General features: G+C 35.6%; 1 protein-coding gene across 2 annotated transcripts in view; it reads right to left on the bottom strand.

Annotated features, from left to right (window-relative positions):
• Positions 1 to 294: 294 nt before the first annotated feature.
• ITPK1 (inositol-tetrakisphosphate 1-kinase) overlaps positions 295 to 27,120 on the bottom strand; it is a 120,966-nt gene continuing 94,140 nt past the window's right edge. Inside the window, exons 5-11 of one of the 2 annotated variants that reach the window (XM_032233340.1) lie at positions 18,931 to 19,029; positions 17,467 to 17,507; positions 15,085 to 15,250; positions 11,941 to 12,033; positions 11,120 to 11,187; positions 10,364 to 10,526; positions 295 to 7,281 (exon numbers count right to left, since the gene is read on the bottom strand). In XM_032233340.1, the coding sequence (XP_032089231.1) occupies positions 6,962 to 7,281; positions 10,364 to 10,526; positions 11,120 to 11,187; positions 11,941 to 12,033; positions 15,085 to 15,250; positions 17,467 to 17,507; positions 18,931 to 19,029 (950 nt within the window). In that variant the 3' untranslated portion in view covers positions 295 to 6,961. The remainder of the gene's footprint in view (positions 7,282 to 10,363; positions 10,527 to 11,119; positions 11,188 to 11,940; positions 12,034 to 15,084; positions 15,251 to 17,466; positions 17,508 to 18,930; positions 19,030 to 27,120) is intronic. The other variant, XM_032233349.1, reaches the window with a different exon arrangement.

Below are 27,120 nucleotides of genomic sequence, written 5' to 3' on the forward strand. Positions count from 1 at the left end.
AAGGCCCCACCCATAAAGCTAATTGAAATCCTGGGAGAAAAACCAAGTTTTGAGAGCTTTTTGAGGGTGGCATCTTGCCAGAGAAAAGAGAGTTCCATGGTCCCATTGCTTGACATTTTATCAACAGGACCTGGGTATGTCAAATCTCTCTGAAATGGAAATAAATGCTTGGTGACGAAGTTGAATAAATTCACACCATGTTACAATCTCTCAGACTATACATAATTTAGGTATTCAAAGGTGCATCAACAAATCCAGATATATAATATTTCAGTCATTAACCAGAACACAGAATGAGGTTTTGTATAAGGCATTTATTTTAATCATGTTTTTGGAAAATGGAGTTTTCTCCCTGAAGCAGACATTGAAATAACAGAGGAGATTTAAGTGCATTTTAACTCTATAGTTAAAATACTAAAATATTTGTCACAAGTGTTTGGCAAGTAAGGATGAAATGAAGAAAAAAATTATGGAAATCAATGATTTAAGCAAGAGAAGCACCATGTGATTATTGAGAAGGACGTCAGTCATGCACTACAAGTAAACAGCCAAGGTACTAATATTTTTGGTTTTATATAGGGCTATTTTTAAAAAAATGAAATCATATATATTTATATGCATGTATAAATATGCATGTGTGTATCAGTGTGTACACACAGACTCTCTAAATACAAAAAAAAAATAATTTTATGAAAGTAATTTTGTGAACAGGGCCAAACACTCACAACACTCACACTTGCTATAACACTATCTAAAATAGCAGAAGACAGCACTGATATCCTTAATTCAAATGGGACATAATAAAGAAATGGTCCAAGATAACTTCAACTTTGAACTAATAAAATGCTTAAGCACACCTTAAGTTTTTGTAAAACATTCCACAAATTCTGTCCCATCCAAAAAAAGTAAAAAGGAGAAGGGAAGAAGAGAAGGGATAAAAAGAAAGAGATGTACAATCCATATCAACATAGAGATGAGTCCAATTCAGTGGGACATTGACTGGAATTGAACATAGGAGGAGACATATGAACTATATGAAAACACCAAGGAAGAAATCTAAAGAACTGGAAAAAAATACATCCCATACTTTTACTGCACTTTTTCATAAAAGTGATAAAGATTATCTCTATTAATTAAGAGTGTACACAATCTGAAATATATATGTCACTATTTTTATACTTACATATTTGCATTTTATAAATATGAGTCCTTTCACATACTAAACACGAAGGTGTTGCTGTGCAAATGGTGAAAGATACAAGTGCCAATGGGCCATAAACTACTCACAAACAAGTCTCCTTCTACACCCAATATCCTTATCATTACGACATGTATTTTGGTAGTGTCTTCTAAAGTAAAATCTAACAGCGCATTGAGAATTTATGTCTCAATTTTTCATTAAAAACAAATTGTTGGATTATGTATTGGTAAAATAAGAATAAACAAAACAATAGATCACAAGGAAAATAGATGTTATTTAAAACATTGGGTTTGACTATTACAAAATACCGGTTGGTCCTTTGAATCTAGCAAATAAATATGTTCCTTGACCATACTAATTCAGACTGCAGTAAGTTTGTACTAATTGAATTTTTCACTATAATCATACTGCAATATAATTATGAAAATTTGAATTTAATGGAAACTGAATTTAGTATTCCACAATCCAGAAACAACTTCCTCCTCTTCTTGTCTATTCTTAGTCCCAACTGCAAACAGAGTAATATTTTTATAAAGCTATTCTTAAATAAGATGTGTTAGCTAACTTTATTGAGATACTGAGGAAGGAGTGCTCTGTTATTGAAAACTGAATTGGTTTATACTGATTTGTCATTTTGAAACATAATTCAAAAATTAAAGAAGACAATATTTAGTAAAGAAATGTAAAGAGCCTCTAAAAAGTCAGCACTCGGTTTCTTCAACACAATCATAGGTAATTCTTGCCCTCATAAGGACCACATTTATCAGGAAATTTGATTTTTTTATATTATAGTAGTAAGATTGAACTGAATCAATGGTCAATTACATATTCTGACAGACTTAAATATTACTTGCAAATTACATCAGGAAAAATTAAATTTTGATACACTTTTAAAAAAACCAGTACTTATAAAAATGGAAGATTACACTGTCTCAAAAGAAGTGCTTTTGTAAAGGAAGTGTATTTCTTCTTGAACACCACCAACTTTACATATGATGGGTTCAAAAGGAAAACAGTCTGTAGACAACAAATTAAGTAACTCATTCATATTTATATGGGTGGAAACAGGAGGGAGAAACTAAGAATAGAAGGGAGTAAACAGTTATATGAAGTCAGCAAAAAAAAAAAAATCAATATCCTGGTATTGTAGGTATGTCCAACATTCTTTCTTCATTATGTATAACTCAGTGCCATGAATAATTTTCTTAAGACAGGCTACCATAGCATATTTTGAGAATAAAAAGTAAGGAATGTCTATTTCCTTTGAATACCACTGGGACACCAATAGTTACTGCATTATATTCCCAGTGTAATGGCTCAAGACACTTTTCTAGAAAAAAAAAGGGATTTAATTGATGTCAAAACACCAACCTGGCGCTTCTGAAAACAGCATTATTTTTATTCTTTAATATGTTTGGGAGACCAAACTCAATCCACAGGTGTCTGACACATCACGTACCTGTTTGCTCTTGCCAGCTCACACAATGGTGTAAAAGGAGAACAGGCTAGCAGTAGAACTGAGCATGGTATAAAACATTATGCGAAAAGATCTTATAAAATGCTCAGAACAACCTACAGTAATCTGCACTTTTGAGTTATCAGGCATGGAAGGGAAGCTGCCAACTAGTAGATCCCTTGCTGATGATAAGAGGCTGGCTGATTTAGAAAAATCTTGATCTGCTTATCCAGGTGCAAATGAAAGAAAAAGCCCAAGATAGAGTTATCTAAGAGTGGAGAATTTTATACTACATGTCTAAAAAATAATTATGTTACTCAGACAAAGCACATGTTTTGTTCATGTAATTAATAATTCTAGTTAATCATTTCTTAGCTTAAGTTCATTAAAAAAGTAGATTTCCAGTATTTATTAAATGAATTATGATTTATAACTGATTATATAAAGCAAAGGAACAACAGCATATATAAAATGTCAATTACCATATTTTGAAATTAACCTGAAAAGAGGTTTAGACTCTTTTTTAATATGATCTTTAGATCTTTAATATAAAAAGTATAATTGTTGCAGAATAAAAATTTGTAAGTTTAACAATTTTCAGTACCAACTATTTCTCATTTTATAGCTTGGATAATCTAGCAATGGAGCAGATATTATTCACTCACATACCTCTAACATATAATCTTCCTCAGATTTTGAATAGAATGTGATAACTCAGATCTACTGAGGTTTTTACATTTTAGCTCTTTTTAATCACATTAAGATTTTTACATCCAAACACTTATTTCTATAATAAGGAAGATGGACTGGTTTCTGGTAGAAGTTTAAAGTATATTACTGAAAATATACTTTACACAAAGAAACATTCTAATGAGAGTCACAAAATATTATTTGTAATGTATATACTGGAAAGTGGAAAAAATGCTTTAAAAGTTGCTTCTTATTTTCCTGCCACGAGTGGAGATGCAGTTATGGATAGTTATGCTTCCTTAAACAAACTAAACATGGATGCTATTTGTGTACATTTAAGTCTGTCTACTTTAATTATCCTTCAACAACATGCATTGGCCTACATGCATTGGCAACATTTTTGCTATTACTCAACAGACCCTCAAAAGTAGAGGTTGGTCTTTTGAGTTGAAACAAAAATTGGAATCATACAACCAAACTACAACCCTCCTCTCCCAGGGCTTTCCAGAAGAAAAAGGACAGACACATTTCTCTTCAATCTCTATGAGAAACGCGAGGCTGTTCAGCGCATTTCAGTTCTCACATAAAATTGCCTTTTGGGAAGAACACATGGCAGTGTATCTAGATTGAAAAAGAGTTCAAGAAATTTGCTGCAACAAAACAGAGATGAAATAATTGATTTTGCACTCATTTTTTTTAGTACCATATGTTCAGCGCTCTGCAATGCAATAGCACACTGTGCTCTCTCTGGAACCTGACAATATTATTCATATTTTATTCCACCCCAAATAGTCTGATAGAAAAAAAACCACAGAAAGGATTACAAACTGTTGGCTGGCCAGCCCACTTGCAATGCTATCTTATTAAACTAAATGCAAGATGTGAACAACTTTGTCTTTGTTTAAATAAGCAGCTGTTACATCAAGGGGTGAACGAAGCTGACAACCTATTTGGCTACAGAATTAAATTAGATTCTAGTTAAAGTCAAGATATGAACTGCACTTTTATCAGATATACTTTGTATTAAGACTTTGGAGAATTTACGAAATATATCATTTGTAAATAAATATAAAATGTACAATTATGTATCAGTAGTTTATTTTGGAGAAATAAAACAGTGCAAAATAGGCTAACCAAAATTTAGAAGGCAGCCATTAAAAGAAATTCTTCCTCATTACTAAAAATAGGAAATAGCAGAAATATATTTAATCTGGATCAAATAGTCCAGGTTGATCAACAATTTTGAAATGTCTTCTAACTAAACCAGATGGAACATTCTTTTCTCCAGCTTGCTCGCCTAAGAACTGAAATTTATTGCATAAATGATGATGTGGGTTTTTTTTCCTTAAAATTAAAAATAATCATAATAACCCTCTGAATTAGATAATAATGTTCCCTGAAGACATGCCAGAAAAACTAACCTATTATGCCTCTTCCCTTGGCTCTCTCACAAGCTGTATAAAAGAATAAAATGGTTTGAACCCTGTTGCAAATTGTTAAGTTTCTTGATCCATGCACGCAGCAGTCAAGGAGTGTGGTAATGTTCAGTCCAGCAATGAAATACTCTTGCCTTAATTAAAGTTACAGGGGAGTGACAGACTCAGGTTATGTTCAAAGGTGCTTTTCATCAGGACAATTTTAGCTTGAATTGTGTGAGTGTGTGTAATGTTAAAATCCAATCATTTTTTAAAAATATCAATAACTTTTAATAGTGTTGCTATTTTGAAAATAAGTTTTATGAAAATATGTCTGACCTACTTTTCACTCCCATCAAAGGCATTTAAAACATGTATGGACAAATATCAATAATTTATTGGGAAATTGCAGCAACTGTTATTGAGATAGACAATAATTCAGGATAATCATATGACTCAAATTTGAATTAGAAATAAACAAAATGACTGTATAGTCTCATATAAGAAACCGTTCTACAAATATTGTCTTCTCTTCAGCTATACCTATTGCAGAATTATGAATAACTTTAGAAACAATACCACAAAGGAACATAGCAATTCTCCTTCCTATTAATTCTTGAACAGTTTCCTGCACTTACACCATAATTTGGAATCATTTCTGGTCCTCCCTTTTTAAACTCCCTTTCATATTTCATCAGATATTTCCATTTTTTCCCTTACTCTAAAAACAAAGAAACAAATAAAAAGCTGCCATCAGCGGAGGAAAATATATTAATATCAGTTCATACATATTAAGAAATGGGTCATCTTTATAGGAACTGAGAGAATTCAAAACTTTCTTTAATCCAACAAAAACACAAATATTACCAATATATTATCCTTTTAAAAATTGGGATTCATGTGTACAACTTGTAGCATGTATGTCATATACATTCACACTACTACCTGAGTGTGAATTAGTCCATAGATCTCTAATTCATGATGATCAATTTTTCCAAATATATCTAAATGTGTAAAATACTTTAACAATGTTTCTTGAGACAATTTAAAAATTCTTTCAAATTAAGAGTCCCAAAATTCATTCAGTACCTTTTCAAATTCATGACCAGTTCAAAGCTGTACAAAGATGATGTGTTGAAAGAAACAGAGTTAAAGATCACTGTTGTTTTGTTACTTGTTCTTAAAATATAACCAGACTGAATTACAGGTTAGATAAATATTACCCTTATACTGTATCTCAAATGTTCAATCCCACAAATGATAGACCAGAAAGGGAGACAAATTACTGCTGATTTACTTCAACAAATTTACTTTTACTTCTACCCACCACTAAGGAAAAATTCTTGTGCATAGTAGTGCTTACAAACAGGCCCCTAAATCACGTTATGCTAATCCACAATTTGAATTTCTTGTTTAATATGATGCACAAACCCACCCTAACAAAGAAACCTGATTTATAAATCACAGTGAATGGATCTGTGCATCATACAAAGCTAAAAATAACCCACCCTATCAGTTAATAAATATGTGAAAGAGATGTCCTTTAGTCTCAGGATCAGTAAAGCAGCAGAAAAAGCCAAACTCCCTAGCTTGTTCTTATGCTAGATGTGGTAATCCTCCAACAATTAGGAAGTCCTCTGCCCCCAAATGAGATTAAGGGCATCAACCTATAGTTTTTCACAATAGCAAGCAAATACCCAGGCATTCTTCTTCTTTAGGGAAATGGGAAACTATCTGAAGAACTTTCTAACTTCAAAGTTTTCCACAAAGAAGCAAAATGCTGATCCTGGGTATGCAAGTTTCCTCTGGATTTAGGTGTCCGATCAATGCATGTTTTACTCTTTGGAATGGGCTGGAAAAAAGATGGAAGAGGGTTAAATCCAAGTGTGCAAATTTTCAACACAAATTCTTATCAATCCAGGACGATTCATCACCCAACTCTGGTCGATGATTACAAAGAAAAGAAAAAGGCATGGGGAAAAAAACACAAATCCATCCTCCCACATTAAGATATAGTGTTTAAGATACATGCACACAACAGGCACCCATACATGGATGGATAAACTCACTATAGAACTATAAGAGGAATCTGTTAAAGTGGACCCATATCACTAATTTCACTTTCTTTCAAAAAATTACACTGAATTCACAGCCCAGGGGCTGACTGCTTTCTTTTTCAGTCTGTGGCAGAGATAGGGATCACTGAGAGGAAGCTTTTGTGGCCAACGTGGCCACACAATGCTGCTGAAAGCTTGGTGACATGGATGAGTTACAGCCCAGCCTCTGGTGCTGCAGCTTGACTGAGCTGTTGGTCTCGTTCTCCACAATCCAGGGGTCTTGGCTTGCCATGCTCCGGCAGCCAGTGTTAGCACAGCATGTCCGCTCCCCCACGAGGCTGCTGCTCTGCTCTGCCAGGAATTTGTTATGGTTCAGCTGGGACAACTCTGGAGTTTGCTCCTGCAGAGTGGTGGCTATGTGGTTCAGGAGGTCAGTGAAAAACTCTGAGACACCTTCATATCCTGAAAGTAATGAAGAAGTCAGGCGATAAAACATTAGCTATGAGTACCTGTATGCAAATATTACCAATATATTATCCTTTTAAAAATTGGGATTTTAAAATCTTGTTAAAGTTCTCTTCCCCCTTCGCATGCAAGAAGATGGCACATCACCTGTAGCGACAATTCATCAAGTTGTGTGCTTTATCTCCTGGAAATATCACTTTTTTTTTCCTTTTAAAAATGTCTTTAAAACATCTCCCATGTTTTATTTCTATGGCCCCCAAAACTGTTAAGTGCTCTTTTTAAAAGTACAAAAGTTTTGCAGGCATCTCTAAACAAAGGAAACTCTAAGAGACTGTTTCCTTTCTCCTGACCAATGTCATTGATATTAATTGGTGCATGACTGCTACTGAGATAGGCATAGGACTCAGATTAGATGGAAAGATTCACTGGGGGATTAAAAACCTTGCTTCTCCAAAAGTGATGCTACAATATAGTGATATAAAACACATTGCCAGATTCCTGCAATACTTTTAGGAGATATTCTTATTTTTTCCAGAGAAATGATAATTCCTCTTGACACAGTAGGATAAACATACTATAGACATTTTTACTATGGCAATAAATGTTAATCTAAACACAGGAGAGAAGTATCCTGAACTTTTTGTTTTGTTAGTTAAAGAGTTTAATTCAAAGAACTAACTTTCCATTTTCAATCAAAGGATTATGCTGCTCTTCAATTTAGCATTATATGGTGTTCCATTCCACCTCTTGTTCTCAGGAGCAGCTCCACTCAGGAGTAAGTGCATTGTATGTAAAATGAAATTTGTGGTACATAAGTGCTTCTTATAAAATCATTTAATGTAATGAAAATCTTATTGCATCATGCTTGTCAGAAATACATTTGCTGTTGTAAAAGGTTTACATGATCTCTTTATGCACAGTGCAATATGATCATTTGGGATTTATTGGGATGCTGCAATGCAACAGAAGTCATTTTAAGTGCCTTATGAAGCCATTTTCATTGGAAGGACCACTTAGCTTTGGGGCAGAAATATTTTTGTATGCAAGAGGCCACCAGGGTTTAGACTTAATGGTCTCAGAAGCTGAATTATTCCTCATTCCTTTTTAAAAGCAAGGAAAATTATAGTAGTAGCAAATGTCTCCTATGAGAAAATTTATGATTTAATTTTCTGAAGAAAATTAGAATGAATTTGCTCTGCAGAATTTTGAGAGAACACTCAGTAAAAATGGGAAAGAACAGCTTGGACGCCCAAGACCAAATAGTACATCTAATTTCTACTGGCACTAATATCAAACTGAAACCATGCAGAATTGGGAGAATAGGGTGGGTTTGTTTTTGTGAAACACATCTCAAGAATCTAACATTCTTGTTCATATCTTAAACAGACTAACAACAGAGTTCTTCTGAAATGTTCTTGAATTTCAATGTATACTTTTTAAAAATATACGTTTTTAAAAACCTAGCATTTCTTTTGCTTCCATTCATAGTTTGGTATGATTCAGTTTTTAAATGTGATAAATTAATTAATTAATTAAATAAATAGCTTTGCAGCCTATATTCCCTAGAGTACCAACTTATTTGTAGACCAAAGGAAATCTATAGAAAAGTAGTTGGTTTTTGACTGATGGGAAGTCGCCCAAGATCTGGGAGTACTCAAGTGGCTGGAAATACTTAATGCTACTAGAGAAACCAAATGGATCTAAATTGGATGGTGATTGATCATATCTAGAGGCAGCCAATCAGCTGAAAAGAGGTAAAAGGCTGTTGTTAATTACATTACTAATGAAATCAGCTACAGAGTTGAAGACAATAAAAATATACTGAAGCAGTGAATAAAAGCAAAGTCTGCTTTCTGCATTAATTTACAGTTTCATAAATACACTTTAGGTAATCTTCCCACATCTTAAGTGTGCCTCAAATACACAGATGGACACAGGTGTCCTTATTGACAACCATGCTAGTGCAGCATTATGAAAGTTGAGAGCCACACCGTTAGGCACCCAGGTTGAAGAAAGTTAGACAATTCATGATAATATCTGAATATGTGTTTTACCAAGTTACTATTACCTTATTTAACTTTCCAATGTTAGCCTTAGCATGATCAAAAACAAGACATCACAGAATTGCAGTCCAAAACATTAAAAAAACACAATTTGCCTGCAGTGTATGTGTTACTTTATATGTATAAGTAGTCTTCAACTTAGAACCACAATTGAGCCCAAAATTTTTGTTGCTAAATGGTACATTTGTTAAGTGAGTTTTGCCCCATTTTATGACCTTTCTTGCAACTGTTGTTAAGTGAATCACTGCAGTTATTAGGTTGGTACACAGTTTTAAGTGAATTTGGCTTCCCCATTTACTTTGCTTATCAGAAGGTCACACTGCAATTGTCATACATGCGAATCAGAATTTTAACCGTGTGGCCATGAGGATGCTGCAAAGATCATAAGTGTGGGAAATGGTCATAAGTCACTTTTTTCAGTGCTGCTATAACTTTGAATGGTCACTGAATGAACTGTTGTAAGTTGAGGACTACCTATACTTAGAATTGTAAGGGGTCCATTGCATACTTTGAGCTTCTAACTCAATGGAGGATCTTACTCATGCAGATTACCTGTCTGCTCTTGAACTTGCTAAGGCAAGAATAAAATTCTGACTGACATTTTGATGCTGAATCTAGATCCAAAAACATGGCTCTGCCATTTTCTTCATCTAAGCCTTTAGAGTGAGCATATTTTAAAAATTTTAAAGGGAGAAGCCAGAGTTTGGAATCCTCAGGGTATCTCAAAAATACTTTTTTATTATGATAGAAGTGGAAGGAATTCTATTATTTGTATTTAATCTGATTTGATTTAATCTAATTTACATAAAATTTATATATTTATTTTTTTATCCTGGGCTCAGCCACTTTGTCTTGACCTTACTGATTTTTCGAAGTTGAATTCTTGGTATACCATTGAAAGGACAACTCTGGTGCTTTGTCTGAACAAAAATTCTCCACTCTTGCTTGAAATGAATGTTAACTTGGAAGTATGATATTTGTATTTTGGTGTATTGTATATAACAGTTTGCTCTCACCTGGAAATGCATTGATATCAATGACTGCATGCTGACCAGTCTGATTATTAATTATAATGTCAATGCCAAAGAGAGAAATTCCCAAAGTCTGCCTTAGTGTCTTCGAGATTGATCGGATAACGTCGTCATTTGGTCTTTCAAACACCCCTTCTATTTTATCAAGCTGCAAAAGAAAGACAGAATGAAATTGTAGAGGGATACTAAAGAAAAAACAGGTATCCTTGCATTTCCTCCAGACATGAAACACAACATCTGCAGGTATCACAGATCAATATTTTAAAATGTCTGAAATCTTGCCAGAAGGACAAAATCCCATAACTCTGGGGACAAAATGTCAACTTTAAAGTGGCAGGGCTAACAGAGGCAGTGGACTGCAGGGCAGCCAAAAGGACAGTGATGCAGAGGGGCAGAGAAGTGGTGGGTTGGTGGGAGAGCTGAAGGCCTCCCTGCGGCCATAAGTGCAGGTGAGCTGCAAGAGATCCAACTTTGGGGACCGGGCATAAGGGCCATTCACCTAGAGACTGTAATTTTGATTGGTTGCTGAATGAATGGTTCTTAACCAAGTATTATAATTCCTATGTTTCAAGGAAAGAAAAACATTTTCAGATACTGTATGTTTGTGAAAGATTTTGGATGATTCTGAGCTTCCGTTTTCCTGCAATAATTCCTAAAAATAAACTTGAGAAGAACAGAGTTAAATTGAGAGGAGTCTATTGGTAGAATCAGTGTTTGGAGAAAGAAGTCTGGAATACTTACTGCTGTTAAGATGGAAGAGGATTCTGGTTTTGATACATTGTGGCTGTTGAAAAATATTGACTCTCTATCTGTAGATTGGAAATTAAAGAAAAAAAATATATAAGTTACAAACAAATCTATAGAACTAAAAAAAATTACATGCAAGTACCCAAAAATTGTTCTTAAAAGTTACATTCAAAATCACTACTTAAGTCTTAAAAATATTTGAATCTACAAGCACTAGAGGGCGCTATAATCCAGCAATTTTATCCATATTTTCAACAAATAAAATCCTTGATATTTAAACCATTCCTATTTGTACTGAGCTCTATAATCAATTGCCATAACGCAATGTCCTGGCTTCAATAATTGACAAGGAAATGAGTTTTGTTGTATAAAGGAGCAGAGCTTTTATCGGGTTTTCTATTTATTTATTTGAAAGAATAACAAATTTAAAAAATGGAGGAAACGGCAGGAATTGCTGGAGAAGGGAAAAGATACCTGTGTCGATGCTTGCTTGCTTCAAAATAATAATAATAATAATAATAATAATAATAATAATAATAATAATAATAATAATTCAACAATGAAATAAGAAGAAGCATTGCCTTTTAAGAGTTTGTGCTGCTTATGCCCAGTCAGTGTAGACAGGTTGTTTGTGATCAGCGAAGAACATCTTGTTCATCTACTTGGTCAGGGATGTCTGTAAGATAATTCAGCAGCCTACTGTTTGGGCTAATTTTGGTAAAGCTATCTTTCTGCTGCCACTTTGCCAATATATTTGCCTAGAACTCTGATTAACACTCCCTTCTTTGACTTCCATCTCTTGGTCTGTGACTTACAATTTGTCCTATTCTCCTGGTATATATCTCCACTCCAAGCCCATTGGGAGATGCGGTGGAAGAAATGACTCGGTGTCTGGAGGCTGTCAGGGTCTGGATGGGGAAAAACAGGCTCAGACTTAACCCAAACCAGATGGAGTGGCTGTTGCTCCAGAAGCCAACTTCTCCATCTTTGACTTGATGGGGGTTTTGCTTCGCTGTGCACTCATGTCCCAGTCATTTCTAAATTAGGCTACTGTAATTCATTCTACATAGGGAAACCACCCAGAAATTTTGGATGATCAAGAATGTATGTATTACAACACATATACCCAGAGGCCAGTTACAATATTGGCATATGACAGCTCTGCACTGGTTACTAGGTGGTTTGTGAGTGCAACTCAAAGGGCCAGTCACTGTAAAGCTGTATCCTCTGGGCCATACTGTAGAGACCATTCCTGCCCCCCCCCCATGGTTTTAGACTGTTCCATCTGAACTAGGGAGCACCTAATGATCCCTGTGTACCACAAAATACAGTCGGAGGTGACCTGACAAGAGATGTTCTTTGCAGAACACCTCCTTTGGAATTGATTGCTCCCTGAAACAAGGGTGTACCCATCCTTATGGTTTTTCAGAAGCAGGTGACCACATAGCTCTTCCAGAAGATCTCAAGGGATTATATAGTCAGTGGTGCCAAACCAATTGTCAAATTAATTTGTAGTTATTATGTAAGAACCCTAATTTTGAGAATTAGATTATGAGTTTTATTATATAATAATTGATTTTAATATTAATTTTGCACGGGGTTTATAAAAGAGATCCTGTAAGCCATCTAGAGTCTGTTAGATTTCAAGTGGTAGATCAATCACATAGGCAAATCAAGAAATCAAGAGTTTCTGATACTGCAGCCTATTTGCCAATGTAAATAATTAGTCATATCTGAAGTACTCCCAAAAGAATGAAGACGTATTCATTGATTCGTTAGAAATAAGCAAAAGATGAATCATTTTCTATCCATTGAATTCATGGTCCCAAGTTTTCATTTCAGGTGTCAAATGAAACATTAAAAAATAAAGATGCAATTTTTGGCTAAAGCAAAGTGTGCATTGGCACTAAAACTTATGCTAGAATATGTATCTAAACTGAAAACTTGGATAAGGTTATAGGCTTTAACAAAGGTTATAGGCTTTAACACCCTAAATAGATATTTGTTGATTAACAATATGAAACTACTTCCAATGTTTTCTATTACATTGCATAAGCTAAAAGAATACAAAAAAGCAAAGCATAAAGATACAAAAAGCAAGAGGAAAAGTAGATCATAAGTAACAACATCGTAAAAGGTAATTTTGGTAGCATAATCACTCTTCCATTCCATTCTCTTTCCCAATCATTATACACAATTTCAATATTTATGCTATGGTTTTATTACTTAATATTAAACATTTGAGATTTTTGCTTATGTCTGTTTGTAATTTTGTTTGTTTTAAATTAGACTCTTTTTCTAAAAGCCATATTCTAAATGTCTGAATATGCCTTGCTGGGAAATGCACTGTATATAAGGGAGCCTTTCCTGCTTAAATTTGATTAAATTTTTATTGTGAATATATATTGTCAGTTTTGTTATTGCTGCCCCAATCTTGTATTGTCATTGTTGCTATTGTCAGCATATAAGTAAAAAAGTATCAATGTTATTAAATTATATTTTCTGGAATTATTCCCAAAATTATAGGAAATACAAAACATCCCAATTCAGGGCACCTGACAGCCTTGTTATTTCTGAATTTGGGTAAGAGTCTTTAAAAGTCACTGATATTAATGGGTATTGCTACAATATAGAAAGCAGAAGTCAAAAATTGACTATGCATTGTATGAAGAAAAAAAATCTAAAATAAATATTCATGTTGCTAAAATCTAGAATCATATCTATTTTGAATGGAACTTTTTGAAGGTACTGAAGGAATGTGGGAATAATTTTATTAATTGTTTGAACAAGAGACTACTAGGAATGACCACAGCTGTAGCATATATGATAACATTTTAAAAAAAACCCTGAAGAATCCAGTGATATACCTTAATAGCATGTACACTAGGAATTGAACTGAACCCAAATTAAACTTTTCATATCAATTTTAATCAATTTTATATTATGGTTTGTTATCATGATGTGTATTGATTTTTAGAGTTTGTGACTTTGGCAAATATCCTTTTAAAAATATTTCACCTTGTAATTTTGCATACGACTTTGGATAAAATATTTATAAATCAACACAGTGATTCAATATAAATAGTTAACTAAAAACCATACCTATTAACAGTTTCCAAAAATGTTTTGTTCATAGGAAGTAAAGAAAATAAATAAATGAAATCACAGTACATTTTAACTCAGTGCATTTTTTCTTGAATGATATATCATAATCAGACCATCTAGATATTATAAACTATTGTAAGAATTTTATTAGTATTATTTCAAGCAAATAGCAGGTGAATAAAATATCAAAGCCTTCAAGAAAGATCATAATATGGTCAATCAATCAATTAATCAACCAATCATTTATATAACTGCCCTTTTCAAAAAATGTGACTCTGGGCTCTTAACAATAAAGTTCAGGTAGAATGTACATATCATGCAGGGAAGAGTTTTCCAAATTTCTTAAAGAGAAAGAGTTTGGTGGAGATGGTCAGGGTCAAGTATCAAATAAAACTTGAAACCAACTGCATCTAGCAAAAGATTTATGATGCCATAATCTCAAAACCTCCATGGAAGCTAGACAGAATTAAAAACATGTAGGAGTTCCTAGTCATAACAATCTCTTCTGCTTCCATCTTGACTTGCTTGTTTTAGGAAGACGTCTGTGATGTCCTCCCCTTTTTCTCTAGTTTTAGATTAGTACTTTGGTACATAAATCTGAATGTACATGGCAGCTGTTGGCAAAAACAGTTGCTATCTCCCAAAGAAATTAGTGCTACAAGGGTTTGGGAGGATAAGGGAGAAATTTTAAAAAATATCAAAAAAATCCAAACAGTCAGGGAAACACTGAGTTCAGTCTTCTTCAACTTGATGTCCTCTACATGTTTTGTATTAGGATTCACCAAAATGGAAAATGGTGTTCTTCAGATTTTCCCACTAGTAGATCATGTTAAATTACTACTCCCAAAGCTTACCAGAAGTGCCTGCTGAGAAGTTCTTCACGGAGGGCCTCTTCACTACAGTATATGACTCCCCAACCACAAAGACTTTGTACAGGACAGCATTGTGGTTGATGAAACTTTGAATCACACATGGAGGTTGGATGGCTTTCAGGCCTTCCCGGTTGAATATGATAGCCATCTGAAAAATAAAGATATGACTTGCAATTACAGTCGTACAGATGAAAAATACATGTTTCACATAAACAAGCATTGTATTTGGTGGTTCCAATAGCAGTATGCACAGCATGCGTGCATACATATAGCTGCTGCTGTCGGTGGCATTAGTATCCATTCAGATGGTTTTAAAAGGGATTGGACAAATTGATGGAAGATTGGGTTATTAGTGTTTATTATTCTTGATTTGAGATAGCAAAACTTAAATACAAGCTAAGAGGGAGCAGGAATGGAAGATCATTATTGCCTTCCTTTCTTTTTGTTGTGAGCTTCTTGAATGCAGTTGATTAATCATTGTAAAACACATAATGTTGAAGTGTTTGAGATACTGGCTTGGTCCAGTTGCATAAAAGCCAAGTATTCAAATAAACTGGGGTGGGGGAGAGAAGATGCAGAACTGTGCTATCCAGTTTTAGATTTAGATTTTAGATTTAAAGTTTATTTATATGCCACCCTTTTCCCTGGGGGGACTCAGGGCGGCTCACAACTTAAAAGGGGGGGGGGGAGACAAACTTTTGACAGTTGGAAATACTTGGCAATCTGTCTTTCCAATTTACATCTGATTTCTTATTTAGACTTTCCCCCAAATTTAATTATGCTTATCTACTGCTTCGTTATGCCAAATCATTTCAAAATGGTTTACAATAAAATATACAATAAAATACAGAGTAAAGCAATTATGTAATGGGATGAAAATGGTAACAGTCATTCTACCTGATCTTCATAGATCCTTTATTAGGTCAGGATATTTCTCTTGTTCTTGTGAGATCTTTTAGCAGCATTTAGAAACATTGTTCATTGGTACAGAAATATTGGTATCTGTAGGGTTACCTACAGTTGGATGTACTCCACTTCGGTGCTCTCAGTGAGAATACAGGTTAGTCCTTGACTTACAACCACAATTGAGCCCAGAATTTATGTTGTAAATGAGGCATCTGTTAAGTGAGTTTTGCCACAGTTGTTAAGTTAATCCCTGTAGTTGCTAAATTAGTAACATAGTTGTTAAGTGAATCTGGCTTCCCCATTGACTTAGATTTTCCGAAGGTTGCAAAAGAGGATCACATGATTCTGTCACATTGTAATTGTCATAAATATGAGTCAGTTGTCAAACATCAAATGTAAATTACATAATTGTGGGGATGCTGCAATGGTCATGTGTGAAAGATGGTCATAAGTAACTTTTTTCAGTGCCGTTGTAACTTCAAACGGTTGTAAGTCGAGGACTATCTGTATCCAGTTTGGATCACTGGGGCAAGGAAGATGACAATTCTATGGTTTCTCCAATGCAAATCTCACAGGGTTTGGTGCTAAATATGTTATTTAACATGTCTGTGAAACTACTGAGATCATCTACCAAACTGAGATGAGATACCTTTGAAGATGACCCAGAAGTTGCAGCCAGTTCATAAGTGACAGCTGAACCAATGACGGGGTAACTCATCATTGCAGGTTGGCACCATTGTCAAAGTCTTCCCACTAGTTGCCAGTAGGCTTTTGGTCTCAACTCAAAGTGCTGATCATAAACTATAAAGTCCTATGTAGTGTTGCATTATGTTACAGAAGGCATTTCTTTGCTAGACTTAAACCCATTCATGAAGTAAAAACATTGTGAGAGGTCCTTGAGACTACCTCCCGCCCCGCCCCTCCACCTGTTTTAAGAAGACTAAGTGACAGGACTTTTCTGTTATAGTTCCCATATTTTCAAATGCCTTCTCTTCATGGGTTTTTGTAACCCTCTCCCCTCGGCATTTTGTAAAGCTGTCAATATCCTATTCCACTTTTTTATTACCCAAGTCATTGTTATTTAATGGCAATCATCTTAAGAGTATTTATTAGTCTATGTCTTTCTCTTTTATGTTCTATTTTGACAAATGCTGCCTCAAACCTGTACATTAGGATGGGTTATAAAATTGCAAATAAATAAACAAATGATGGACAGATGTGTATAAGTATGTATAACCTGGCCTTCAAAATGAGAGAAAAACAGATTTGCAATATTAATGAAGCCATAAGACTATGAAGAATGACTTTTATGTATTCATGAGAGACAACAAGAATAAAACCTCCTTACTTTTCCTTGAAGTTTATGAATCAAACTCATAGATGGACTAGTTCTCTTAATTCTCAGCCAAAGCAGTTTTTCTAAGTACATAGTATATGAAACCCTGTGCAAATACTTACCTCATGAGAGTTGGTCCCATGGGCGACTCTTGTCTTACAAACTTCAATAATAAAAAATAAATAAATTGTGAGTCAGTACAAAAGAATATACACAGAGCACTTCAGTACCATTTCTAACTAACTATTGATTTAGTGAATCCACCCAACTGAATGATATTAGCACTATTGCTGCCCTTCCCTTGAAATAAGCATTCTTTTATCTGGCGTTTTCAGCTTCCCTGAAGGCTCTGGAGGGCAAAAACTGGCCCTACGAGCAAACTGGAAGTGATTTCTGGGTTCCCCGTAGGGCTGATTTTTGATCTCTGAAGCCTTCCGGGGACTTCAGGAGGGTCTCCTGAAGGCTCAGGAGGACAAAAACTGGTCCTACAAGCAAACTAGAAGTCCGTTCTTGAATTTCTGGTTTGCCCATAGGGCCGGTTTTTTGCGCTTTGGAGGCTTCAGAGAAGGGCGAAAAACAGCCTCAAAAGAATGCCAAAGTCAGCTGCTCAGCATGCATGTGTTGACAGGGCAACGCCTTGCGTGCCCTGACAAATGGTTCCGTGTGCCACCTGTGGCACACGTGCCATAGGTTCATCATCACGGCTATAATAGATATACTATAATAGGATTGGATAGGGATAGGAATAGGGATAGAATAGTTTATTGGCCAAGTGTGATTGGACACACAAGGAATTTGTCTCCGGTGCATAAGCTCTTGGTATACATAAAAACAACTAAGTAATATAACCATAAGATAATAGTACATCTAAGATTCATGTTAGTATAGCATAGTTAAAAATGCAAAAAATAATTCAAGATGTGCCAAAACATTTCTCTGTAGTTTTAAATGGGCATTAGGGCCTTTTTCTAGTAAACCAAAACCAACATTATACATATTGAAATAAAGGCAGACACTTCCAAAATAACTCTGATAATTCACCTGCAAAATAGCAGAGACAGAGAAAATAAAGAAGAGAAAATAACATACTATATTACAGAAAGACTTTATGCACGATATGCACACATAGCCTTTACATATTTTTAAAGACAGATCAAACAAACTCACAGAAGAAAACATTAGTGTTTGAATTCTGATTGTTACAGAAAACTGTATTTTCATCATCTTCTGTTTAAAGATTTGAGGAAAGTGTTTGCCTGGCCTCTAGGTATGATGGATAGTGGATCAGATGAAACACTGACTTAATCTTGCAAGACTCTTAACATATGAATAAGATATCTTTCATTGTCACTATGAGAAAATACTGTATATTCAAAGATAAAAGAACTAAAATAGGGTATAGTTAGATCCACAGATTATTTTTAATAATTTTAATAGAATGAAAGCATATAATTTTATTCTCCAGCCACAAGCTATTTCCTGTGCAAGTCCTCTCCCTCACCCAAGGGTACTTAGCTAAATTGCGGTAGTGGAGGAAATGCTTTACAACTTTACTATTAAGTAAAATATAAAAACTGTTCACATACTGAATGGGAATGCAATTCCATTTTTTTCTATTTGCTTCAAGGTGTCTTCTCCACATGCATTTGTTAATTCCATAAATGGCGGAGAACAGATTCTGTCATCTGAGAAAAGAGATGGAAAAAACAGTCCAAACAGTTTATAGGTGTTTTCAATTTATCCCAGTTCTTGCTTTCTGTACTTTAAATACTCCTCAATTTTACTCTGCTTCTTTCAGCATTTTCTATAATACTTCCATTTGAGAAAGATATTTTGTGCCTGTGGTTCATGAAAGCTTCAATTCTGTTAGTCCTTCCAACAAAACATTGTTGCTCATGTCCTTGCTCACACATAGTGCAATGGTTGTGTATACAAATCTAACTGAAAACTCTATCCAAGCAAAGTGACAAAAATTAGTCAAAATTATCTCTAAAACAAATGTTTAAGTCATATCAATTTTATCTCGTAACAATATTTATTCCAAATATTTTACATACAAGAAAAATGCTTAATATATCATTTCCCAAATGCAATATTTTTTTTCAGGAGAATCTACAGCAAATTGATGCCAAACTGATGACAGATATACAATGACATCATCATACAATACATTTATTTGCATCCAAATTTCTAATGCAAGTACATAAGTCCTAGCATTTGTATAATGTCATCACACACATTATCATTTGCCTCCTTGTGGATACCAGTGATAAGTTTAAACAACAAATCCATTAATTAGAATGGAAATAAAAAAGTACTTATAAAAGTAGTTGGATCATCTGATTCAATAGCTTAAATATATACAGGTTATGCTAAAAGCCAGGCCCAAAAGAAATTAAATTATTATATATACTATATTACATTAAATATTTGAGTTGCTTGCCACTTTATTCTAGCATACTGCTTTGATGAATCACATTTGAATATTCTTAGTGCACTAACAATATTAATAAATAAAATATTGTGATTGGTCTATGGGACCTTGGTACACTCTGTATATATTTAAAATATAATAATAAACCCAAGCACAGCCAATTGGACCAGGAAGTTTTAGGTATCATTCTTCCTTCAGAAATTGTAGAGAATCACAGATATAATCTTGGAAAAACTATGTGACTGTAGTTGAAAAAACATGATTTAAATCCAGGACAGGAAGAAAATATTAGAAGGAAATTCAGATCAGTTCTGCCTGAGTAAGAGAAGGGAGGGAGGAAAGATGCTGTCAAGGCTTTCAAGATTTGGTAATTCTAACCTGTAAAAATAAAGTACCAGTCATTCTGTGGAGTCTGTTTCCTGATCTGGCCTATACAGATAGTCCACAATTTACAAGGGCAATTGGGACCAGAATTTCTGTTGCTAAGCAATATGGTCATGAAGCACAATTGCATTGCTCACTGATGGCAATTCCTGCAGTCCTAGTTGCCAGCGAATAAGTCAATGCTTTTACACTATTAAAATCATTAAAAATGAACTGCAGATCTAAATGTATTACAAGTTTCAGGTCTGTAGGCAGGTGAATCCAGACGGCAGAGTGTTGGTGAGGGTTCATTAGAGGTGCAGCGGGGCTACGCTATGGAGGATGCACCAGAGGTGCAGCATCAGTGTATCAGTGAGAGTAAGATAGGGTGCACAAGGGTGAAAGGGAATGCATGAGAGGCACTGCAGATGTTGGGGAGGCAAGGGACTGCATGAGAAGTATCGCATGGATTGAGGAGGATGCATAAAGGTGTGTGCCAGAGGCAATGCACACTGGAGAGGGCGTGAGGATGTGCACAAGAAGTGCTGTGGGGGTTGGTGCGCATGAAGGTGCAGCGCATGTTGGGGAGGATGTGTAAAGAAGGCATGGGGAGTGTCATGGAGGGTGCCTGAGGATGTGCAATGGCATGGCACGAGCACCAAGAATGGGGGAGACATACCTAAGTGACTTATGACCTTCCTTGCCCACTTCTCAAATGACTTTCTGGGGAAGCTAGCAGGGAAGATTGCAAATGGCAAACACATGATCATGGAATGCTTGAAAACCAGTCATAAGTGTGAATGGGTTGCCAATCACTCAGATTGTGACCTGGGTGCCGGGACAGGTGGAAATCCAAGGACAAGGTCATTGTAGATTATATTCATTGTCTGAATGTAAGTAGAAAGAAGAGAGATCATTTTATGGTTTTACTGTGGAGTTCAATATCTGAGTCAAATATTGCACTCTGCATTTGATCTTCCCCAATTCAACACTTTTGAACATAGAATATCTACTAAAGGAATTCAAATGGATCCTGAAAACTACAGTTCATAACTACATAGAAATGTAAAGGATGCAGAACATTTCTTTGCTTATTTGCTTATAATAAGCTTTGCTTATTTCTATTTTAATCTATTAAAATAATTAAAAATGAACTGCAGATCTAATTGAATTGCAACTTTCAGGCCTAAGCTGCTTCTATAAGATGTGGAACTATGATACTATTGATATAATTATATAATACATTAGTGAACTAGTTTTGTGCAATAGTTAAAATGTTGGTCTACAAACCAGGAAACTGAGTTCTAGTGCTGCCTTGCGCATGAAAAACCAGCTGGGACAGTCACTTTCTCAGACCAGCAAATCTCACAGGATGTTATGGGGGAAATAGGAGGAAGGAGTATTGCTATGTTCACTGATTTGAGTTGTATATGGAAAAAAAAAAACTAAAACAAAAAAATGCTTGCAGTTATCGAGGCACGAAGCACAGGTCTACTCTATACAGTTATCTATAGAAACCTGTGGAATTTGGAAGTTCTGCAGAAAAAAACAATCTCTCACACCCTGGCAAGTCAAATGGGCACAATTTTTCCTCTCATTTCAGTTTTCATATCATATATGTACTCCTGACTCATAGAAAAAGCTTCCAGATGCCCAATCATGGAAACTTGAATATGAATTTCCCCACTCATGTTCTCCTTCCACAATACTGCAGCCAAGCAACTTGGCTTTTCTCCAGTATTAGACCCTTCTGACAGATCTGAAGCAGGGAGACAGATTGTAGACCAGATTAGAGTTCAACGGAAACAATTGTATATGTCAGGGCTTGTATGGATGACCTCCAGGGACCTCACAGACTTATTCTTCATCTTTTACTTTAAATGTTGGCAATCCTTTTCACAATGACCATTTACACAAAGGCATATTTAATACTCTGTGTTAGGTGGCAGAGTTCTAGTGGCTGAGGGTGACAGTAGATGTCAAAGATCAGATTTTATCAAGAATGCTGCAAATATATATGTCATTTATACTCATAAAGGTTTGTGTGAGAGTTAATGTATTTTAAAACGTACCAATACCTTCAACGAACTAGTAGGCGGCTTCCACCTGAGACAGCTTGAAAATGGTCAGAGCTATGGGAAAGGGGATTAAAATAACTCTATGATTAACCAATGGCTATTGCAACGCTGATCTTCGTAGAGTAGGTGTATTTTATATCTGCTTTGCATATGATGCCTTTGGGAATCAGCATTTCCCATCAGATCAGAGCAGTTGAGAAAGGTCAGCCAGGAAGACAGGCTGTTGCAAGTTCACTGAAAGGAAACAAACAATCCTTTCATGAAAAGTGGTTAACAACAAGGCCCTTTTCAACTACCACCTCATTTTGGTATGAACTCTGAGGTTCAATACCTGTAGCACAGGGAGGTGTGTGCGCGCGCACACACACACACTGACTGAAGCAAGGCTATTGTTACTTCTAGTGTGGCATAGCTAGCTGTTAGTATTCAAATGAAATGCTCATAGAAGAGCCAGCAATGGAAAGGGTTTTTTTTGGGGGGGGGAGGGGAGAATAGCAGCATCTTTTGGCCCTTTCTTTTGGAACTATTTAACATTTAATGAGACTCAATTAAGTTCAAGGGGATTGAAGCTGGTGAGGCAGGACCCTCCAATTCTCAATGCACATCAGAGAAAGCCATTTTGTAAATAAGGCGCTGTGGCAATAACCTTCAGTCCAGGAAATGTGTAGCCTGAAAGCTACAGTTTTAAAATGGCAGGAGGGATTGAAACTTTGGGGCTAATATGGAGGGTAAGATTAGTATATGTTGTTAGAAGAAAACTTGTATGTATGATTTCTTAATTCTGTATAATAAATCTACTGATGTAACCTTCTTGAGTTTGCTTTAGGAAAGCAGAACAGGAAGAAACTCTTAAGTGCCATGGCTGATATAAAGCCTTGATAAATGCACTGTATGCTTTATGAGTTGATTTATGACTGGAAAATTGTAAGAGCATAGGAAGTTGCTTTTAACCAGTTCAGACTATTAGCCCGTCAACCCAATACTGTCAATTCTGACTGACAGATCTCCACATTCTTAATGAGATAAGCAATTGAAGCTGAAAAACCTTTAACATCTGAAACAGATTGTCCACCACTGAATTAGTGTTAACGGAGTTCATTTAAAGAATGGTACTACTAGGTTTTAAGAGGCTTCTGGGCCCCATGGCTTGGTGAGTGAATGTTCCAAACTAGAAGTATGTTCCGGATGCCGTCGCGTCCTTGTTGGGCATGCACACTGCACACGCAGGCACACGCCACCGCCCAGTGACACTCAGATGCTTGGCGGAGGTCACGCAGGCACCACACGCTGTACGCGTGTGCGCAATTGGCCCATTTGCATCAAAAAGCGGTAAGGAACGGGGACGGGTGGGCGGGCCAAACGAGTCACTGTTCCAGTAAAGTGGCCGCTGCTCCCAGCTACTACCAGTATGCCCATACCAGGTTGTACCTCCTGGAACCCACCACTGTTCCAAATCCCTTGTGCCCTTTTAGAGTAGCATTCTGAGGGCCAATCTTTCATTAAGGCCATGTAACAATGAGATTGCTGTTGACCTAACTTGACATTTTCCCCAAGTGAGATGTTTACTTATTAGTTGTTGATACTGCTGAAATTACCAACATTAAAAAACATATAAAATCCAGTAATAAATAATCACCAACAAATCACTAAATAGAGTCCACTACAACTGGGCAGTCAATGAAATTAAATACTAAAACAAAGAAAGACAAACCCAAGCTGCCCAAGCTCCAAGTGATCTTAGAAAAAGCTAAATTTTTACCAACTTCCAGAATATCATTAGTGTGAGTGCCCCAATGGTTCTTGGCTACTAGTGAGGCAACAATAATTGCCCTGAATCACAAATGACTATTAGCCATGATTCAGTATGTGTTTGGCTATCTGAAGTGTTTTATACAAAGATAGATATTTCTTTGTAAACTTCAATGTGAATAGGTATAAACAAAAAATCTTGTCACCAAACATTATAAACAATCCCATCAACTCAATGATCACGAGAATCTCTATGTATGGAGTTTAATTTGACTATTTACATATTTAGATGCCTCAAGGTATTGAGTGGGAAAAATTTTGTATTGCTGTAACCAGAAATCTACTACAAAACTGCAAAAGAATTTTCTTCATCTGGATTTATGCTGCCTAACAAAGAATCTGAAATATATTATTTTGTAACAAAAGAGAAAATGCTGGCTCTTTTTCAAAGAAACACAGCTAAATTCAACAAACAGAATACTTCTTACCATGGTCCAATATGGGTTTGTGTAAAGTAGGATTTGATTTATTAGACAATCTATTTCCTTTCTGTCTGAGTTATTTAATATCATTCTCTACACTCCAATTTATTTTCCTTTTGAACTGTTTCCATAAGAGCCGAGGTGGTGCAGTGGTTAAATGCAGCACTGCAGGCTACTTCAGCTGACTGCAGTTCTGCAGTTCGGCTATTCAAATCTCACCGGCTCAGGGTTGACTCAGCCTTCCAGCCTTCCGAGGTGGGTAAAATGCAGACCCGGATTGTTATTGGGGGCAATATGCTGACTCTGTAACCCGCTTAGAGAGGGCTGAAAGCCCTACGAAGTGGTATATAAGTCTAACTGCTATTGCTATTGCTAAATCTGCTCTACTGCTCCCCCTCCAATTATAGTTGGATAAAATCAAAGACGTCTCTCAACATAATCATTCCGGGGAGGGGGGGGGACGAGCAAATGAGCTAATGTCTGTATTTCTGTACACATTACTAAAATCTCTTGCATTTTTAAAATTAGAATACCAGAACAATCTTAATTTATAAGGGATAAAGGAGTCAAAATATTGTCATTAGATTATAACATGAAAGATAAATGAATACTATGATCTAACACTGGACTGAAACCAAGGAAAGGCATTACACATTTTAAATCATGTAACAGCAAAGGTTTGGCATTTCTGGGTCAAACTGTAGATGGTTTGGTTGATTTGGCAAAGTACTATAAATATATTTAAACATCCAGCTTTTAGAAAAGACCAAATCTTACTGAGCGATCTTACCGAGGTGGCGCAGTGGTTAAATGCAGCACTGCAGGCTACTGCTAGATCAGCAGTTCAGCGGTTCAAATCTCACCGGCTCAGGGTTGACTCAGCCTTCCATCCTTCCGAGGTGGGTAAAATGAGGACCCAGATTGTTGGGGGCAATATGCTGACTCTCTGTAAACTGCTTAGAGAGGGCTGAAAGCCCTATGAAGCAGTATATAAGTCTACTGCTATTTGGAGATTGTTCTGTTTCGAATTGCAAATAAGAGGTCACTCACTACACACATCTCATTGAAAAAAAAACCCTACCATAATTATATTGCCAAACAGAAAATAGGCTATACTTTTTGTATGGGATTTAAATTTATTTCTTACCAGGTAACATTCATTTATCAGATAGTCTACCTGTATTGTGTTAGAAGCTGACATGTGCAATGAAGGCAGCTCATTTTAATAAGCCACATGTTTTCTTTCTTACGTAGTTGTGATGCTGAATGTGGGGATTGACTCATTAATTAATTAATAAAAGTTATTGGGATAATCTTAATTGAATAATCTTTGTTCCAATAATCTTTGTATAAAATAAATTCAGAGAGAGAGAGGGAGAGAGGGAGGGAGGGAGGGAGGGAGGGAGGGAGGGAGGGAGGGAGGGAGGGAGAGAGAGAGAGAGAGAGAGAGAGAGAGAGAGAGAGAGAGAGAGAGAGAGAGAGAGATTGATTTGATAGTTGTAAAATGCCAGGATTTTAGTAACAGCAATAAGAAAACTAACCAGGCTTCATTCACTGGCCAGAGAACAAGCAGCTGCAAGGAGCTAGTTAACCTCTCCTTGCCAAGAAAAAACATTTTGCTCCATTCACGCCCATTGTCCTGGGACTTCAGCCTCTGCTACCAGCCAGGAAAAAAGGTCACTGCAAAATCTCTGTCAAAGAAAGGCCACCAGCAAGCAATGATCAGCTTAGCCCCACTAGATAGGCATGTTTCTTTACAATACCATTGTATATTGGTACTTTTTTCTCTCTTTTCCCTTCCCTGCTCATTTGTCCCCTGTATACTTAGTTTTTAAACCTTTATTTTTAACTAGTGTGGGCCACTTAAGAATAAAATATTTGTCTTAAAAATAAAATTATAATATAATCTGATTAGGATTATAAACAGTAAAATAATAGCAAAATAAATGTTCCTAATTTATAAGCAAACCCATGCACAAATTAAAAATTATAACATGAACTGATGTATTGCATAAGCATTACTACATGAATATTACTACAATAGAAAATCAGCAATTTAGGACTGGTTATAAAGAAAATATTATGTATTTTCAAGTAAGGTATAATTAAGATATTGTTTCTTATTCTGCAGCTATGATTTGCACAAAGTGTTCTAATATCACAACTGCAGTGTTTACTTGATTATTTTAAACTGGTCGGATTAAATTAAATCCCATACTCTTATACCTATTAAAATAATCTTGATAAAAATTCAATATCTGTGGATGCAATAAACTGAGGAAGATCGTATTAAATCTATCCAAATGGCTCAATCAATTGGAAAGATATAACCAATGAAACAACTGAAAAACCTTCTACTCCTACTGAATTATTGAACCTCTAACAAAAAAAGTGGAATAGTCTACTTCAATACGTAGGACAGAATACTTTTCTAAAATGGATCCAGCCACAATATGGAATATTGTTCAATTAATCTATCTATCCCAGTACTGTCTATTATAATATGCAGCTCTTGTATCACCTCTTGAGAGAAACTGAACTAGTATGGCTGTTACTCATTTATGGCTCCTGAACACATGGAAGTCCACTATTAACACAAATAGGGTTTTTTTTTTTAAACCTTCAGAATTATCTACTAACATGCAAATATAAAGATTTAATCCTCACAGA

This window comes from Thamnophis elegans, chromosome 1, assembly GCF_009769535.1.
Source record: "Thamnophis elegans isolate rThaEle1 chromosome 1, rThaEle1.pri, whole genome shotgun sequence".
In the NCBI taxonomy this organism is placed as follows: Eukaryota; Metazoa; Chordata; class Lepidosauria; order Squamata; family Colubridae; genus Thamnophis; species Thamnophis elegans.